General features: G+C 37.3%; 1 protein-coding gene across 1 annotated transcript in view; it reads left to right on the top strand.

The window, feature by feature from the left end:
- The window catches only part of KCNQ3 (potassium voltage-gated channel subfamily Q member 3), a 75,399-nt gene extending 56,349 nt beyond the window's left edge, over positions 1-19,050 (top strand). The window contains exons 7-16 of the mRNA XM_053466266.1: positions 431-526; positions 2,700-2,794; positions 6,355-6,381; positions 11,048-11,101; positions 14,399-14,601; positions 15,801-15,903; positions 16,163-16,294; positions 16,658-16,771; positions 17,439-17,517; positions 17,947-19,050. Of these exons, the coding sequence (XP_053322241.1) occupies positions 431-526; positions 2,700-2,794; positions 6,355-6,381; positions 11,048-11,101; positions 14,399-14,601; positions 15,801-15,903; positions 16,163-16,294; positions 16,658-16,771; positions 17,439-17,517; positions 17,947-18,669 (1,626 nt within the window). The 3' untranslated portion in view covers positions 18,670-19,050. The remainder of the gene's footprint in view (positions 1-430; positions 527-2,699; positions 2,795-6,354; positions 6,382-11,047; positions 11,102-14,398; positions 14,602-15,800; positions 15,904-16,162; positions 16,295-16,657; positions 16,772-17,438; positions 17,518-17,946) is intronic.
- Positions 19,051-20,357: the final 1,307 nt, after the last annotated feature.

The following is a 20,357-nucleotide window of genomic DNA, read 5'->3' as shown; positions in this document are numbered from 1 at the left end:
TAATAATATAATATTATTTTTTTAATTAATTTTTCCATTGCAATCTATGTAATTACACTTAAAAAAAACCTGAAATTCACAAGCAATTTAAAAAGAAAAAAAACATATTCCACTGTGATCTGAAGAAATATATAATCTGGATTAGCAATATACCAGCAAAACTCTATACTTTACCTTTAAATGTGTCTATTGATTTTATATGCAAACTCTATAGGTGGTGAATTCCACATCTTTTCTGCTCTTACTGTTTTTTTTTTTACAATATTTGTGAAATTATCGGTTAAGATATGTTGCTATTGTTTTAGAACGATCTTTTTTTTACTGTTTGAGTAGCAGAAGGGTGTGAAATGCGACGTGTATCACACAAGTCACAGGAAGAAGGACTGAAGGAGGTAGCTGGGAAGTCAACATTTTGTGTGTTTTGTTTCAGGGGATTTTAGGTTCAGGGCTGGCTCTCAAAGTTCAAGAACAACACCGACAAAAACATTTTGAGAAAAGAAGAAAGCCAGCTGCGGAACTAATTCAGGTCTGTATTTTAATTTCCAATGAAATCCATATAACTTGTTCAGTAAAAGGTACAAAACTTCCATTCATTCTCCATCCTAAAATCTGAGTTCCTCTTACAAGGAGTATTCTTTTAAATAGATTGGCATGGTTGTTCCGACTCATTAATTTATACCTCCTATTTGGTGGGAATCGACATGGCCTGGCAGCTTCCAAAAACAAGCGAAAAAAATTTCAGGTGCGCTCAGGAGTCCTCTTTACAGTGAATCTCATAGATTAACACGAAAGGGTTAACAAGGCACAGCTCTGCCGGACTAAAACAATTCCTAAGGAATAATTTTAACACATCTAAGAACCCAACATAAAAATGACAAGGGCCATGATGGTAGCAATCCAAGAATAGACACTAAACATACATCTAAGATGCAGCTTGGCTGGGGTATTTTCCGATGATTGGTGGGGATTACAGGGGATGTGCCAATCAAAAAAATTTAGTGACGTATGTATTTTATAGGCAAGAAGAAAGATAGCTTTGTATTTGATGCCCTGATACCCTTAAAGGATTATGATAAAAACATCATGGCCTCAAATGCAAAGTAATTAATATAGCAGTTTATTTACAAAGTATAATTTAAGGACTTTATGCTATTTATCTATATATTTATTTTTACAATTCCAGAACACTTATTATTGGTACGCTTTCTGTTATACATTGTGCGTACATAGTGCATTGTACATGTAAAGCCAACAGGTAGCTCTCCAGTAGGCATCTGGATGGTCATCTATTGGCGAGTGGGAGTTCTAGTCTAGGAGCTTTCTGTAATAACCATAAAAATAAATGGAAAACAAGGATGGCAAAATTGTTACTTTAACAGAGGTCACAAGTCTCTTGTAAGAATATACATCATGCATGCTCTCTGTCCTTTTCCGCCATCCGGTTCCATGTCCCCAGCTCCACTTCTTCTCTTGCCGCTTCTTGTCTTCTTTCTTTTGTCTTCTTTCTTCCTTCGCTTCTCCCTGGTATCCACTCTGTTAACCAGGCCCCCCGGAGTGCTCTCAAAAGGGCGGAGCATCAGCACACACCCTCTCCACGTGGGGCGCAGTGGCTCTGGCCTTTTGCGAAAGTACTCCAAGAGACCATATTATTGCAGCTTTTCCCCCCCGTTCCTCCAATTGTCGGAGAGAATATGCATGGAGGCTCTGTGGAAAAGCCACGGGCGGCCAAGTTAACGGAGCTGATACCAGGGAGAAGAGGACAAAGACATGATAAATAAAACAGAAGAACGAGAAAGGGTAAGAGAAGAAGCAGAGCTGATGAAAAGGAGACAGGGAGGCGAAGTGGTTGAAGGTAGGGAGACATTGAGAGAGAGCATGAGAGAAAGTGTGAGAGAGACCGTGAGATAGCGTAAGTGTGAAAGAGCATGAAAGAGAGAGTGAGTGAGAGTGTAAAAGAGCATGACTAATAGTGAATGATTATTTCTTCTTAATTTGTGTTAAATTAACTAACATCAATTAACATTTCTACAAATCCGAATCTAATATGGACTTATATGTATTTCTAACAATTTGAAACCATGGGGATATTCTGTGAATTAACCAACAACTTTTAAAAATACACATAAGTGCAACATACAAACTTAGTGTTCCTGTTATAAACACTAAGCATATTACATAAGCGTAATTTTTGATTTTTGACACAGCATTAAATTTATGAAGTCTTTCCAGCATCTGGAGGGTCCTCACCCAGACCTCCTACTAATCTCCCTGAAGCCCATTTTCCAAACTTGGCACCTCTGCATTCATAGAAATTACAAGACTAATCTTGGTGCCTATGAGTTGTGTTATACAAATTGAGATGAATTTACCAGTAATTCCACACAAAAAAACATGTAAAAAAACAACAAACAAATTACTTCTCCTTGAACATTTCAACAATTTCTACTTTTTGGACCCCAGCTGGTCTTTCTTTAGGTTGTGCACATAATGCAAGGTAATTAGGGTTGGGAGTATACCTGCAGACCAGGAATGGTCAGGTTCTTAGCTATTCCACTGTAGTTGTCTATGGGCTTCCATCACAGAATCCCACCGCAGAGCAATAAAACAGCAGAGGCTTCTAGAATGGGTTTAATCTATAGGATTATAAGGTTCTGTTTGAACTGGTGCAGTTATTAACAATATTGTTTCTGCTTCTGTAGTCTGCCTGGAGATTTTATGCCACTAATTTAAGCAGGATTGACCTGACGGCAACATGGAGATACTACGAAACTATCGTCCAGTTTCCATATTTTAGGCAAGTATTTTAATATTCTATATAATGCACACCATGCATTTGTTTACTTTCTTCAGCATCTCCCAGGAGACTCAACTCAAATGCGTATCTGCTCATTCTTCTATGTTTAATTATGGCCTGGGCCCAAAGGAAGGGTCCAGCCACCGCTCTAAACCATAGCTTCCATTCCAAAACTTCAGTTCCAGTTTACTTACACTGGAGTTGCCTGGATCTTAATGATGCTTTTTGACAAGTCTTCAAACCAAAAAATTGCCTTTTCAGAAGAAAGAGTCCATTTTCATTATGGTGACAGTTTTCTAACAAATAAATAAAACTGATATGATTAATTTTGTCAAGGATCATTAAAAAAATTAAGAGATTATTTATATTTATAAAAAAAAAAATAATTCTATTCTATTTGCCCTAAGATTGTTTTTGCCACAGGAGCCTACAAAATGAGAAATGATCCCTGGAACACTTAGCAAAATGGGATTTGTTGCCAGAAATAATTCCTTTCTACAAACTGCTCTACATTGTAGTATAAAAATATGAAATATTGATGTTTAATGTGATATCATTGAAAACCCTGATATTTTAAGTTTAGGTGATGGTAGTCTAAGCTATTGACTCTTGAGGTGAAGGTTCCCATTAAGTCAACAGCAGCAAAGGTTTCAGAAGAGATTACATTTAAAATTAAGAATTGGTCATGTTATGACATCATAACTCATTGCCCTGAGGCCCCAGGAAGACCCACCCCCAAGGGGCAGGAAAACAGACATCTCTGCTGATGGAAGCTCTGTCTCTTTTGTTCCTTTTTAAGTCTTGGGGTGGGAGCATGAGGATTGTTTCTTCAGAGCTCTGCTTCATTGCTCATCGAGGGAGCACAACAGGAAAGGTCTGAAGTAACTGACCTCATGCTGCCTTAATTTAGGCGACATTTAGAGGGAGATCTGTAATCTCCCGAACCGGCCATGCTCCTTCAGGCAGAGAGTGCCCCCCCCCCGGTTAAGACGCCCCAGGCGTCTGGTACTAAGACCGGTCCTAGGCATTAGAATAACCATATGTGTTCTGACATTTGAGATTAAGTTATATCGGGTCAAAAAACATAAATCAGAGTTCAGCCAAGTGAAAAGAATGTCCTTTATTCAAAATGTAAGGCTGTTGGAAGCATTGAAGAGGAGATTGTTTGAAGTCTACAAAGTACATTTGAAAGATTCACATCTGGCGATAGAACAGTATTTCAAACTGACTTCTAAAAGAAATAAACTTCATAGAATAGAATGTGATAAAAACGCTAATGTGGTGATGGCTATTTGGAAGGTCAGAACTTTTTTTGCAGAAAAACTGAACTTGGCTGTTGGACGAAAGCTTGGTGAACAGGTTGACCCAACTACCATCTCAGCCTTTATTCAGTAGACAGAGTCACAGAAGTTATTTAAACCATGTTTCTTATAGTCAATGTGGGTGTTTTTATTTGGCGTTCATTTGGTGTCTATAATCATCTTAAAAGAAATTGGTAAACCTACATTGACCTTTCCAAGATAAAAATGATTTCTTGACTTGAGAATGTTCTTGTATTTTCAGCGATACTAACCTTGGCTTATCTACTCTACCTTAAAAAAAAATTCTGCTTCTCTGAACGGCATAGATTCCCCATATGTCCTATAAACATAATACACTAATCTTCTTAACTGCTTGGCAAATTGTTTTGCTTCAGGCTTAACCACAGGTGCGATAAGAAGTCATGTAGAGTAAAGATCCCATTTATCTTTGGAAAAGGGTCTTGTGAGTGACTTTTTTTTATACTCCTATCAACTAAAATGTATTCAGCTTTTACCTTATCCCACTTGGGTGTACGCAGGTTTTTTTCCTGAGGGGCCAAATATCCTCCCAACCTCATCCCCATTACCTGCCATTGTTGGCCCAGGAGAGAGGTTTGCTGGTGGGAGACAAATGTTAGTTACTTATTAATGGCGAAAAATGATACGACCACGGAGGTAGTAGCTACAGACCACCATGTACCATGAACTTTAGTTTACAATAGCTGGGGTGGTAAAGATTAGCCACAAATACCCCAATCTACAACTGCCATGGTGTTCAGCAAGTAATGGCTGACTGTATATCCTGGGAGCTGCAGTTACCGTGTAGTGTCAGCCACCACCACCCCAGTCTATAACTACAATTCACATAAAGTTAGTCAGCAAGCCCAAACCCAATCTACAGTTACCAGCTGGCTCAACGTCATGGGAGTTGCAGTGAAGAAAAGTGAAGTAAAAAGGGACATAAAGGCTTCGAACCAAAATAGGACAACTTGGTAGTTTTCCAGCAGTTGTGGTAACATTTGGCACTGGAAGTGCTGTTATTACATTTGCCATGATGTTCAGCCAACTAAATGTATGGCTGAGAATGAAATGCGCATTCTAACAGCAGCTGCACCGCCAATCCAAAATGATATAAAAACTAACCTTCGGCATTCCAGTTGATGGGTACTCACTTTCCCATGATACCATACTGACTGGGAGTCATGGGAGCTGGAGTATAACTAACCCTAGCTGCAATACCATGTTTGAAATAAAGCCACCTTGTGCCTGCAGTCTGCAAACTGTGTCTCTCCTCAGGCGGGGACTCTGTGCCTGTGAAGGAGCAGCTACCAGAGTGAAGGGGAGGAGAGCAGCTAGAGGGGGAGGAAGAGAGCAGACAAAATCACTCTGGCAGCAGGGGGTGTACAGAATTAAAGGCTTTTTTGCTGACTAGCAGGTGTTTTTTTCTACCTCTATGTCTAGTTAACCTACTCTAAACAGCCTACTGTTTCCCAGATCTGTCATTGCAAGGTAAGTGGGCAGGACAGAAAGAAAAAAAATATGCCCTGATAATCAAATAATAATTGTGTTAAAACACCATTATATTTAAACCCTTCCTGAAGACCTCTTATGCACAATAAAGTGAATTTGCACAATTATATGACTTTTATATGACATTTGGGTTTTGAAATGTAGGATCAGTCAAACAAGTACATTTTTCTAGATACTGGCTGATCGGATTTTCTGTTGCTGCACCACCTTGCAGTATCGCGGTGGTCTAAATATCCGTATTTAACTGGTGAATTAGGTGCCACAGATATGCATGTAGTCACTAGAACTCAAGCGGAACCTTTCACTTAAACCTCCCGGCCAAATGTGAGACCTGAACTCAGCAGCTTCCCAGGGACCGAACGCTGGCCATGCCCGTGATACCGATCAGGGTGGTTGCCGGTTCAACCAACATTTCATCCAACATTTATCTTCTCTGGAGTCAACTTGTGACATCTATGAACCTCTTGTGGAAATTAGCTCCCTTGTTATATCACATGTTCCTGCGTTACTTATTTTTGGATTGGAAATATACTCTACTGTTAAAAATATATATATATATAAATAATCAATAACCACAGTGTTTCCTTCTTACGTGATCAAAGTGCAGAGAGTGCATTCAAAATATCCACTTAATAGATTATACTAGGTCTGCATTGAGCCATTAAGACAGTTGCATTGATTTTAATGTTTGTCTTCTTTCCTCTTTTTCTTGCATTTGGCTTAAAAAAGGAAAGAGCAGATGGATGGAGCTCCTAGGTATGTTTCTATAGTAACTATCTTACAATATGCTTTTTTTCCCCCCAGTATGTTTGTTTTTCATTTAAGCCTCCGTAAGTGAAATGCTGTTTTTCTGTTTCTTGCTTTGTATAGGAGCAAATTGTTTACTTTGCGTTCTTGACGTATCTCAATGTTGCTCTGATTCCTTTGCCGGTCATTATCTTTCAAATAAACTCAAGAGCTTGAAATGTTTCCTCCGAACCTGTTACAATAAAGCGGTATTCTGTGATAAAGCCACAAAGAAGGTTCTTGCAAAAATATTACCTGAAGATGCCACCAAAAACTATATTTTATGGCTCCTAAAATCTTGACCCAGAAATAGAATGAATTTTATTATATTGTATAAAAAATGGATATCCACATATTAGTATCTAGTTGATACCTTTTATTATGCAAACAAAGATGATGATATAAAGTTACACGAGGTTTTGGGACCTCAGAGGACCTTCAAAAATCAGAAGGGACCTCTGATGTCCCTAAAGCTTCTATAGCAGGGGTGTCCAACCTGCGGCCCTCCAGCTGCTGCAGGGCTACATCTCCCATACTCGTCAGCCAGCCCCTTAGCTGAAAGAGCATTGTGGGAGATGTAGTCCTGCAGCAGCTGGAGGGCCGCAAGTTGGACACCCCTGTTTGATAGCTTTACAGCAAAAGGTATCAGCTTCAAGTAAAGCCTCCATCATGGAACAAAAATAGTGCAGTAATATCGGCTGGACACTAGGTGTTGTTGTGGGATCACAGCTCAATTATTGTCATACGGTAGTTCTCAGTGTTGTCTGTGATATTAAAGCCCAGCAATACCGGTTCAAAAGTAAAATACATAATTACTTTAGCGTTATCTCTAAATTGAGCCCCAACAAACATGAAGGTGGCAAGACATTCTGAAGACAGGGTCAATTGCAGTTGGACAAATGGATCTATGTTTCATTGATAGTGTTTGTGGTAATCAGTTGGATTAGTGATTGAAATGTAACTAAGAGAAAATTCTGAAGTTTTAGCAAATGTCATTTTCTGGTCTAATGAAGTGCTTTGCATTCCTCAGTCATTGATCTTTTTTGTGCTTTTCTAAGACAATTTCCGCAGAAGCATGTCGAATTTACAATGCTGTTCAATAGCCTTGCATTGTAAGATTGTTTTTTAATTGCAACAAATACAGTATTACAAGTCTGTGATTTGGTTAGCTATTGATAATCTTTTCTGAGTCATTTAGGGTGTAGTGGGTTTGTAAGTAGCGGCTACTGAAATGTAAATTCATGATTAATGAAATAGTTATCTTTGATATTGTTTTAAATTTCACATATAATTTTGAGACTTTTGGTTCTATTCACAAAGAAGTTGAGTTGTCAGTTGAGTTAAGTTCAGACTGGTACTCTTAAAAGTACTCTTACATGCTAACACTTGCAAAACACCTGCATGTTCACCAGCCTGTGAGTTGTTTTCCAGGCTTGTGACTTAAAATTTTGTGAGTTGCAGGCGAGGGCATGAAAGTATGTTCAATGTGAGTTTGCATGGGCCTCCTCTGTATCTTGCAAAATAACCCACCATTATTTAAAAAAAAAACAACAACTAATAGTTATGCCCATGCATGGTGGGGTGGGTGTGAGTGAGAAATTAAGTAAACCTGGGGTAATATGTTGTTTTATACTCCTCATCCTTTGCTAATGGGGATGGGGGTTAAAATATATCTATAAAGAAAACCTTAAGGGAGGCACAGGCCCTCAACCGTGCTTCTCCCTTATCTTTAGTCTGTTCCTAGAGTTAGCAGAAGTATCGTTAAACACTCATCTACAGACAAAAGGCGGCTTGTTTTTCCCTCAGAAATCTCATGGTGCTGCTGCAACCACAAGGGATTCTGGGTAGGCACATGCAAATAAGGCTAACAATTAACTTTCATAGATCCCTTGAATTACCCGCTGTACAAGATTTATTAAGTACTTATTAAGTACTTATTAAGCTACTCAATATATCTAACCAACAGAGGGCAGCATTGTGTCCGAAGTTATAAGTTATTATGCTAAGTTAAATGTCTGTACCAGCGACTTTTGTTGGTCGCTGGCACGGACTTTTAACTGTTGCAGCAGGGTCCCAGTGGTCTCCCCGCTGTGTCAGTTAAATGTCCGTGCCAGCGACAAACAAAGTCGCTGGTACGGACATTTAACTTAGCATAAATAGCTTACTATAACTTCGGACACAATGCTGCCCTCTGTTGGTTAGATACATTGAGTAGCTTAATAAGTTATTATGCTACTCATTGTAAAACCAACAGAGGGCAGCATTCTGTCCGATTTTTTTTATTTTTTTATTCTGCATAGCAACTAGTGGTAAGGGGCCGTGCGAGTGAGCCTATTGGTCGCTTGCACGGCCCTTTACCCTACGGATTTCTGCTCCCGTTATCCAACGCAGCATCGCAGGGGTTAACGGGAGCGGAAATCAGGAGTTAAAAAGGCCGTGTGAGTGAGCCCATTGGTCACCTGCAGGGACCGGGGAGATTAGTAGACAAAGACGAAGACGATCACGAAGATTCTTCGCGTGTGTCTTCGTCTTCGTCTACGTTTTACCCGCACTGTCTTCTCTTCTACGTGTCTTCGGAACGAACACGAAAACGCACTCTTCGTGTTCGTTTTCATGTTCGACCGAAGACGAATGCACAAGTCTTGTTACCAGTATCAAAATTGATGCTTGGGGCTTTTCTACCCTGAGGGTTCAGATGAACAGCGCCAGGGAAAATACTTGAAACACAGTCCTTAGGGCAACATCACATAGTAATAGGCACTATGCTTAGTTTAGACTCTGCGTTTGGTACCTTATGCCATCCGCAAAGTGTAGTTAATACAATCTGGGTGCTAAATGGTTAAAGATCATCTGTAACGATCTGACATTTGCAAGAGATACTTGAAAGAAGGGCCGACTGCTTTAGCTTTCATTCACAGAAAAAACTGTGTAATCTTAGATAAATTCAAAGAATTTTCTGTAACCGGGTTTTAAAGCATACCATCTATAAAATATATGTAAAGTTCTAGACGTGAATTCATCAATTATTTTTAGCCTGCTAAAAATGATTTCTCGAGATTGAAAACTCTGCCAGTGGGTAAAATATTGGCGTCTCTATTTTTTTTTTTCGGCTTTGATGTTATGAGTACAGATAGAGATATCTGTCAAAAACCGAAAAGAGACATTTACAGTAAAATCTCTGTTAAATCCATGAAAAATTTATGTAGAAAAAAAAAATTAACATTCTGGCTAAAAGAGAAATCTACATAAACAACAATTTGCATTTTGTGTGCTGTGGACTACAACTCCTGTCATACGCAGTATTTACTCAGATATATATTGTACCTTTTTTTGGTGCCTTCCATTGGTGCCATTTTTTTTTTAACAGCCTGTAATAAAGACATTATAACGCACGTAATGTCATGTTTGGGGAAAGATAAGGCCCAGATGACATATATGGACATTAAATAAAAGCCTTATTAAGAAGGGATTAGACAGGAAGTAGGAAGGGCAAGGTCGAAAGCCGTCGGGCATAATAATGGGTGGGTCAGAGCCAACTTTAAACCACTCCCATTCACATACCACAGCCCTGGTAATGGACCATTCTCATACCCCCAACATTTCATTTGGGTGTGGCTGTAGGCAAGACAGTGCAGGAGTGGGCAGGGCCAGGGGGTGGAGCTGGTAAAGGGCCACCCAACCACCTTACCCAAAGAGACCCCTGGCGGCGCTCAGCTGTAGAACATCGTGAGTTGGCCGCATTGGCGCTGCAATGGAGTTCCCTGCTGCGTCTCCATTAATTATACAGCTGCTTGGGCCGGTCGGGGGAGATTAGAGTCGAATAGTTGTCGGATTCTAGGAATTTTATCAGGGCAGCCGCAGAGATAATGAGATCCTGCTAACAACTTTGCTGATTCTCATCATGGGTACTATTTATAATGAAAAGGGATCCAGTTTCAGAAACTTTGACAGTTTAGCATCCAGCAACGTTTGACTGGAAATTAATGTTTTTTCCATACTTTCCATCTATCTGGAGCCCTTCTTGCTGGATGCGGGTATGGAGCCCCACTAATGTTTTGGGGGGTCCCACTGATGCTGGGGGTGGTCCCACAGACATCAGTGGTCGGTCCCGTTGAATTTGTGGGACACACAACAGTGTTGAAGGGTAAGTGGGTCGCACCGCAACGCTGTTCCTGTGACCCTAAGCTTCCCCGTAGTGACCTGGATACCTTGAGAAGTGGCGCAAGTTCCCGGTTATGGTTTTTACCTTAACCCATACTCCTATACAAATAGGAAATAATGTAGCCTATATCATTTGACCTTGCATTCTGTTCCTGCAGAAGAAGTTGTGATTTTAAACAAGGCCATGCCAACCTAGCAAAGGGTTGAAGCTGTAAGACATTAGTGTCTCTTCCATTAGACCACAGTATACATGCGAGTTAGAGTGTCTAAGCCTACGCTGAGTGACAGCCCAAATTGGGTGACCTGGTACCTTTTGTTTTTAGTCTAACCCTGGTTGGAATCAAGTTCATAACATTTAATGTTACACAATGCATATCATACACATCTCATATAATCGAACCAATATCCATGTCTTTTCCATTATGCATGTATGCTCACAGGTTGCCATCCTAATACTTTCTCCTTCGCTTTTCAGTAATGTCATATTTAGTAGGGAGTCATTGGGATCAAGCATCAAAAGAAAACTTAGGTATAAAAGCACTGAGATCCCCTCACCCATTCTTGCATGCCACCCTTGCCTGCACTGTATGAACACATAATACGTGCCCAAAAAACATACGGGCCGTGGACAGCATGCAGATCAAGCTCAGGGTTATGTATGATGTGCACAGAGATATGTGTCAGCTGTGCTGTTCAAATCCCCGTGATGTGGCTGAAGAAAAAACAATTCTAGCTCTTATTTCATTTTGTCATTCCAATCCCATTAATAAACATTTTAACATTTCCATTAAACTATGTATTATATGTGTATTTATATTTCTATCTATCTATCTATCTATCTATCTATCTATCTATCTATCTATCTATCTATCTATCTATCTACCTATCTATGTGATTTGTTGACATTAATAATTTTTTCTGTAAAGTTACTTAATATTAAAATGTAAGTATCCTCTAGATTGTAAGCTCCTATGGGCAGGGCCTTCCTCACTTGTTGTTTCTGTAAGCCAAATTGTTATATTTCATACTACTTGTTATGTCCTGTCTTCCCATTGTACAGCGCTACGGAATTTAATGGCGCTATATAATTCAATAAATAATAATAATCTAAGACATGTGAATAATCACCCTAACTGTGGCTTAATTATTTTAGGAAATATGGATAAAGGTTTGGTGAGGGGGTCAGGGCTTTATCAAGACTATGAATGCCTAGCTGGGCTTGTCAAGAGTTGAGGAATGCAAGCCAGAGCTTAGCCACCTCAGACTTATCCTTGCAATGACTTTCCGTAAAGTGCAGGCAAGTGTGGGCTGGCAAGTCTGACTTATCTTGTGAGGAGCTCGCCCAGCCAAGCCTTGGGTCCCCCTCAGACCCTCGCTCAAGTCATGCCACCACACTTGCAGGCGTGTTCACCTCTTATAAAAGAGGAACATCAGGGAGTAGAGAGAAGAAGAAGGGCAAAGGGTTTTACCCCCCGATGAGTGACACTTTTATGGTTGAGTCCAACTTGACTCTATAAAGCTTTGTTCTTTAAACTGCTATTGATACACATTGTACATCATAAATATTTACTATATTTGACAAAAACCATCAAAATACCCAGAAACTTTAGTCCCATACTGCTTCCCTTTCTCTTCCGTTGAGGCAACACCACACCAATTACGAGCGAAGCTCTAGCGCTGATGCCACTGGTGGAACCCACCTCCTGGAGAAAGCAGTCCCGGACTAACTTTCAAAGTGATTTTAACGTTATTGTCAAGCATGGTCAAGATTCCATCAAAGTTCCTTTAAATGTCGCAGCTCTGCCTGGACACTTAGCGTGGTCCATCCTATCGAGATAAATCATAAAAAAATGTTCAATCATATCTCACAACTCAAATGCACGGATGGTCCAAGTTATGGTCAGCAGGAACCGTCTGTTTGTGGCTGCTCCCTACTTATCTCTGCTAATACCTGTATTTACAGTCACCGCTAACCGTAAATATATATTTAACATAAGAAATAACGGTATCTCTACTGGAGCACAAAAGGCACGGGGCGAATATCGATCTTCCAAATGTTCATCTTAATAAGGAAAGGAGTCTTTAGTCGAAGATGATGCCTTCTATTCGGGCAACATAGAAAAATATGAAGTCACCTGAGCTTTCAAGACCTCAGCGGACTTTTATTCATTCCATCTAAAATCTCGAAAGCTTATATAGCTTTATCTCTTTGTTGTCCCAATGAAAAGTATCTACTTTGAAGACTCCATCTTCCTAATGTGCAATTTCCGTTTTTGGAACATTTATGTTGTATTATTTGCATGGGTTTGTGAAACTTATTTTTTTTTATTGCATGGTCTTTTTTTTTAATTGCTTGATTATTAAATGTGATAATTGCATGTTCTCCCATGTGTTTTTTTTTTGTTTTTTTTTTGGTTAGGTAAGCGTCTGTCGGAACTTGCCTGTAGCATTAGACAGTGTTGCATTCTTGGCCTGCGAAAATCATTGTACAGCGCTACGGAATATGATGGCGCTGTATAAATCAATAAATAAAAAATCATATTTAACATTACATCTTTTTTTCTGATTTTTTTTTTTTTAATACTGCAAGTTTTTCCACCAATATATAAATTAAATATTAATTGTTTTAAAAAATCATAAAATGAAATTATTTATATATTTCCGTAAGGAAATTCTGCAAGAAGGTTAATGGTATGCGGTATAATGCGTACACCATACGAAGGTCTACCACGGGGTATATAATGGTGAAACAAGTGGGCTTACTAGTTAATGACAGTATACACAGTACTATGCGGAGGTGAATGATGGCTCCACAAGAAGACTTTCCTTCTTCAAAGGTGTATAAACAAAATCCAATTGTGAGGTTTTGGATATATTAATGTATTCAATTAAATGATTACAATTTTTGGTGAACAATAATATTTCTTTTTCCTTTTTCATATAAAATGTATGTATTTTATATGTGCCTGAAAAATTAAATGGACATTATTATTACCTTTAAATTTTTGGAAATAGTCAAATTGTTTGAGTTTGCTTTGTTGTTTTTTTTTTTACTTTACTGAGATGTGGTAGATATGTGGAACTTCTTCTGGAAATATTCTCAATATAACCAATAGATAACGGAGCCTTCACTTATTCCATAAGTATTTCAATAAAGACCAAGGTCTCAATGAGGTTATAGTTTCAGCCGAATGGGTCTTAAATACTTTTCTATGATTACTGATAATAAAAAAAATATATATTATTTTACATTAATAAATAATTCTTGAAAATGACCTGTATTAAGATATTTATTTGCATGGGCCAATATCATCCAAGGAGGTCTGAGATGGTCCTGCATAATAAACAGTTAATATGGCTAGATAACATTTTGCCCATTTCAATTTTTTTTTTTGCAAATTAACAAAATACACTTTTATTTTTACTAAAACATCTGAATAAATTATACAAACATGTATTTTAGAGAAAAACCAAATGTAAAGTAAAAAAATCTAAAGTAAAAAATCTTAAGCAATAGATCACTTTCAGGCTTAATTTATTAATTTTTTTCTGTGTATGTTAGCAGGAAACTATTTAAAGGCTACTTAATATATTTTTTAACCCCTTCTGTTATCAGTATTTTGTTGTATCTTCGAGAATTGTAACATTAATTACTCGATTTAATAACCATAAATGTTAAAAAAAATAATAAATTCTGAAAATTAAAGAAAAAAAAATGTAAAAAAAAAAACAACTTCAGTGTTGCCTTACACAAAATTTTGGAAACCATACATTAAAACTCGAGAGACGTGATTTAACGGAAATGGGATTTTAATTTATTGTTTAGCCAGAAGTGGAGTCTTTTGGATCGCGTCCGGCTTTCGAATCCCAGAGGAACTAGTCCAAAGTCAAAGACGTTTTCCCCGTTGAACATCGAAGGGGTTGAAGAAAGCCCGTCGAAAGAGGCCAAAAATATCGGATTGACCAACAAAGAACGTTTTCGTACGGCATTAAGAATGAAAGCCTACGCTTTCTGGCAGAGTTCAGAAGGTATAACATTGTTTAAAATGGATTTCTCTATGTAGTTCAGTCAAATAAAGGATTATGTGAAAAAAGTTCAGTGAACGATTTTTATTAAGGGTGCTGTTCCATCTACTTGTTGTCCCCGAATACATCATGAGAAACACTTTTCCCAGTTCCGTTGAATGCCCAGAAATAATTTTATAATACATTTTTTTTAGCTGGGACCACTTGATTGTCACATGACGCAAAACCAGGCACTGATAGGTTGTTGCCATAGAAAATGAAAAAAAGCTTTCTCAACGTTTCTATATGTTGTTATGTGATTAAAAGATGATAAAGTCGTCAATCTGCTAAACATTCTAAAAAGTACAATTAGTGTTTTGTCTAAATGGGATGGCAACAATGTTAAGTGACCTGATCGCTTCTCATAATTACTAATAATCATGCAGTTACTGATAACTATAATTAACTAATAACTATAATTATTTGCAGTCAGCCGCTACTTTAAGTTGATATGTTGTCCTTATATCATAAGTATCATGTACATAAGTACATTGATACTTATGATATGTATATGTATATATAACAAATACATAATAGAATTCTTCCTTTAATATGCTATTCCGTATAGATGAAATTTGTCATCATTTAAATTTTGGGATTATCTGAAAAAATATCAAAATGTTTAATCATAAAGAAGCTTTTTTTTAGTAGTTCCTACTATCAGGAACTTTTTTGTGTGTCATGTGACTACAGGCAACAATTAAGTAAATCTCCCAACTAATCTCGCAAGGAATATGGACAGCATTTTGTTTTTAATGCTATATTCTTTAAAATATGTCTTACATTCAAAATTTATGCCGGGTACGTTTAAATTATAAAATATAATTACTTTATTTGAAAGTCTTTAAATATAACATCTAATAAAAATGTAATTTATTACATATATATATATATATATATATATGTATATATATATATATATATATATATAAAATTAATAATATATATATATATAAATATATATATATATATATTTATATATATATATATATATATATATAAAGAAAAATATATAAATTCAGCAACATTTGATGTTTGTATTAAAATAGACTGTGTTGAACTTTTGTTTTCCTAAAAGAGGATAAAAATTGGTTTCATTTAATTAAAAGTTTTGTATGTTTTTCTCGTTATGCCTTGGATAATTATCTGGTTCCTTTATATAGACGCTGGAACAGCTGGAGATCCCATGAATGAAGCCGGGTACACCAATGAATTCCTAGTAGAAGATTTAATTCCAACTATAAAATCGGCTATCCACGCTTCTAGGTATTTTAAACAAACAATATTCCAAAATCAAGCTTACGAAGCGTGTAAAAATAGTGACGTTTTAAAAAGTATTAAAAAGACTAGTTTTAAAACATTGAAACAAGAACTTATTTTAAAATAACCCAATTATGGGTAAATACAGCATTACTGACGGCAAAAACAATGATTAAAATATAATATTATCGGAAGCAGAGCCCAAGGGTTCTTTTGAAATGTTTTTTCTTTTTTTAACTATTTTCTACCGTTCTTTTGAATGCAGAATTCTGCAGTTTCTATTACGTAAGAAGAAGTTTAAGGAGACGTTGAGGCCTTATGATGTGAAGGATGTCATAGAACAATATTCAGCTGGCCATTTAGATATGCTGTCAAGAATCAAATACCTCCAGACAAGGTAAGCGGTTTATAAAGCAGGCAGATTTTGGCAGATTTAAGTATTTTTTTTTTTTAAATGTACAGTAATTCACTAACAGTATCGTTAAACATGACCATTAACCATAATAGTTACAACGATAATACTCAAAAATGCTGGATCATACATAATAAACTCTTGTAACAGTTTAATATAATAACTTAAAATCTATATAAAATGTAAAACAAATGTTTTTGTTTTTTAACTCAATATGTTTTTATTTCTACTGCGCAAGATCCACTAGTTTTTAATCATAAATGTGGCCTTTTTTTTTAAAAAAATGTCCTATCGAAAATATGCTTGTGTGATGTGTTAATAAATAATTTATTTTTTTTTAAACCCCAGAATAGATATGGTTTTAGCTCCCTGTCCCCTTTCGACTCCCAAACATAAAAAGTCACAGAAAGGATTGGGAGCCATTACTGGAGGATATGGATTTCCATCACAGCAAAGCCCAAGGTACTCAACCTCAAGTGCCATGACTATCATAACTATTTCTTTCTTTAACATCCAGGTGGTTTCTCCATACCCGGTTTTGGAAATATTTAAGAATAAAGACCAGATAAGGGTGTCTCACGCTCCAGTTAAGAGGTGTCTCGCGCTCCAGTTAAGAGGTGTCTCGCGCTCCAGTTATGAGGTGTCTCGTATTAGCAAGGTTCATGACATCTCGTGTGTAGTGGTCTACATGCAGAAGGACAGGAGGATGAGAAGCATCGCTAGTACAGACTACACTCTCTCAATGTCTGTCCATTAATTGTCGGTAGCAAAAGAAGCGACTGTCCGTACTTGAAACCCAGGCGAAGAATCATAAGTGCATAGGAGTGTTCTGGAGATGGAATGTTCTATACAAATACTATTTCTTCTCTGTTGATTATTATACCTATTTTTGGCGACTGGCCAAAGCTGCCAACAGTCCCGGCATCCAAGTTTATATTTTGGCTCTCGAATTTCCTTACCAACGCGGCTTCTGACTTTTGCCCAGCTCTCGTTATACGATGATGGGAGGTTGCAGAGGGTTATTATTTTGTTTATGATTTTATGAACAAAGAGTAGGATGGGATGAGTTTAAAAGATATTTTATATGCATCAGTCTTACCATAATCATTTTCAAATTATTTTCCCTTAGGCATGAACCATATGGATCCAAAACATCAGATATTGAAGACCAAAGCATGATGGGGAAATTTGTGAAAGTAGAACGACAGGTACCAAGAAATAAAGAATCCATCGTATGAAAAACATGTTCAAACGTTGTTCTCTTATTAAAAAAATCCAGTTTATTTGTTGTTTTTCCCCATTTGGATGTGAAAAGAGTTTAGTTTTAACTAAATTAGATGGAAATATTATACGTGATATAGAAAGAATACTGTATATTTATTATTAAATATATATATTAAAGAAAATCCCCAAATTTCCTTACTCTTATATTTTAAGTATAACCTTTCCTCAATTTCATGTGAATTTTTGCTTTTAAAAACGGTGTGCATCATGTCAGGAGGTATGTCTCAAAATAAAAAAATAGGAAAAGAAAAAATACAATATATAACTTATAGTGAAATTGGCACAGTAAAATGGCACACAGCACACCCGCGATATGACGTACATTTCTCATTTAGATTGTATTTTCACGACAGGTTCAGGACATGGAAAAGAAGCTGGATTTTCTTGTCGATATGCACATGCAACAATTAGATCAGCTCCAAGTCCAGGTCACAGAGTACTATCCTCTAAAAGAAGCGGCAGTCGAAGAGGAAGGCGGAGAAAGCGGATTTTCCGACCCTGGGAGATTAATTTATAATTATACGGAATCTTGCTCCCACGCAAGTCCTTATATGTTGAACCAAGTTTCATTTAGTAAAATAAATCAGTACGGTTTCTATGAAAATTACCCAATGGATTTTACTGCCCAAATGCCTTTTAATGGTCAAAACTGTACAAGGATGGCAATGCCTTCCATGTCGACTTACACCGAAAGACCAACAGTTTTGCCTATTCATACGTTAGTTGACTCTCGAGTAAACTACCAACATCAAGGAGCCGTGTCAAGTCCCTATTCAGAAAAGATTTCCCCGGTGCAGAGGAGAAGTTTCACAAGAGACAGCGACACGCCGTTATCGCTTCTTTCCGTAAACCACGATGAGCTCCAGCGATCCCCAAGTGGGTTCAGTATTTCCCAAGAAAAGGAAGATTTCAGTTTTGGCCCGAACGGCTCCAACTGGATGAAAGAGAAACGTTTCTTGGCAGAAGGGGAGACCGATACTGACACAGACCCTTTCACGCCAAGTGGTCCCATGACTTTGTCTTCAACCGGAGATGGTATTTCAGATTCAATATGGACACCTTCAAAACCAGTTTAAAATTGATTGTCGGGTTAACTTTTCTTGGATTACCTTTTCTAACACTGTATTTATTCTTTGTATATGTCACTATACACTTTCCAAAGTTGAATAGGTTATACCAATGGCTATATATGATGCATGTTTAAAAGTGATAGTCACTGCATCATCTCATGGTTTTTTATAATTACTTTTAGGTTTATAGCGCTGAAATGGAGCAGTTTTTGGTTATGAGCATGATTTGCATGCATTGACAAAATGTAACTGTTACAAATATATTTTTTTTGTAATAATATGGCACATATCAACTTACAAGTGGAACTATGCAGAAAGATACTTGGTTATATATATTTTTTTTTGTTGCAGTGTTTTATAGTTTCTAATAATGTTTGTTTTATATAATTTACCGATAATTTACTGATAGTTTATCAGTAGGTAACTATATAAAATTTAAATTCATATACCAAAAAAGGTACCAAAACATAAAGATTTTGACATGTCTGCTGTCCAATTTGGATTTGGTCATTAGCAATCTTCACTTTCCAGAAGTAATTTTCAGGTCTCTTTCTAACAGTCTCTACTGTGCTTTTTTTTTATGACCGAGCGGCATTCTGGAAACAGTTTGATTTTCAGTAGCTCCTGGTATACAGTAATCGATCACAGCAGTGACATTATTGGTCTCATCTTTCAAACCGGAAGTCAAATAATTATACCCAGTGGTGTATTTTGGTTGAGGCTACCCTAGACGAGACACAAGGCAGTGTCCCAGCCACTTTCTTCACTTACCTCTGTGCCCCTGTCCTCTGTCTGCTGAGTGCCGGGATATGATGTCATATCTTGGCACATACGGTTCACATACCTCGGAACTTTCTAAATGAGCTAACTCTGAGATTATAAATATAAACCATTTAATAGCACACAGTTAAAACTCTTTGTAGCGACTCTCCAAATATGTTATCCAAAATGGCCCTCAAAAATGCACTTATTTAAGTCAGTAGGGATGTCAGCCATGAGATACTGGCAGCAAAAGCACTGCATGGGAGGTTCAAGTATCTTCAGATCAGTGTAGAGCATAAATGAGTCAGCTCCATACTGTGTGACCCTCAAAATCTGCCCCTTCACCCTGAGACTGGAGCACAAACTTTGAGACTCAGGGGCAAGAGTTCCCAGGTATGTACATACAGTTAGACTATCTCTGATGTCCCGAACCTCTCCATGGAGAAGGTAGCACACCGATGAAGCCTGATGGCCAACTGGACCTAGCTCCATAGGCCTGGGGCTAACCAGCCAAAGCCAGAATCCACCACTTATTACAACCTGTCAATTAAAATTAACATTACTGTTATATAAAAAATCCCAGTGTGTCATATTATTTACCATTCGCATAGAAGGAATCCATACATTGAATGTGCAGCTTGTAGTACTTATGAGATAACTACAAATTCACCGAAAAAAAAAAGTAATTGTTTACAATTTCTAAAACTCAGCAAACTGCTCGGCGGTATAAGAGATGCTTACATCATACAGTACTGTAAATGAACAAACATTTCTGCAAAATAATTTTCAATGATATCGTTATGCACAAAGTTCATATAAAACCATCAACAATCGGTAAAGTTCCTAACATTTAATACATACGATGAGAATTGCCATGGGTGATTTCCAACAAGGGCCTCGTGTTAGCAGTCTAAGCAGAATTTTTTTCTAAA

Source organism: Spea bombifrons, chromosome 5 (assembly GCF_027358695.1).
Source record: "Spea bombifrons isolate aSpeBom1 chromosome 5, aSpeBom1.2.pri, whole genome shotgun sequence".
NCBI lineage: Eukaryota > Metazoa > Chordata > Amphibia > Anura > Pelobatidae > Spea > Spea bombifrons.
Note: the sequence above shows the minus strand (reverse complement) of the source record. Positions and strands in the feature narration are given on the sequence as shown.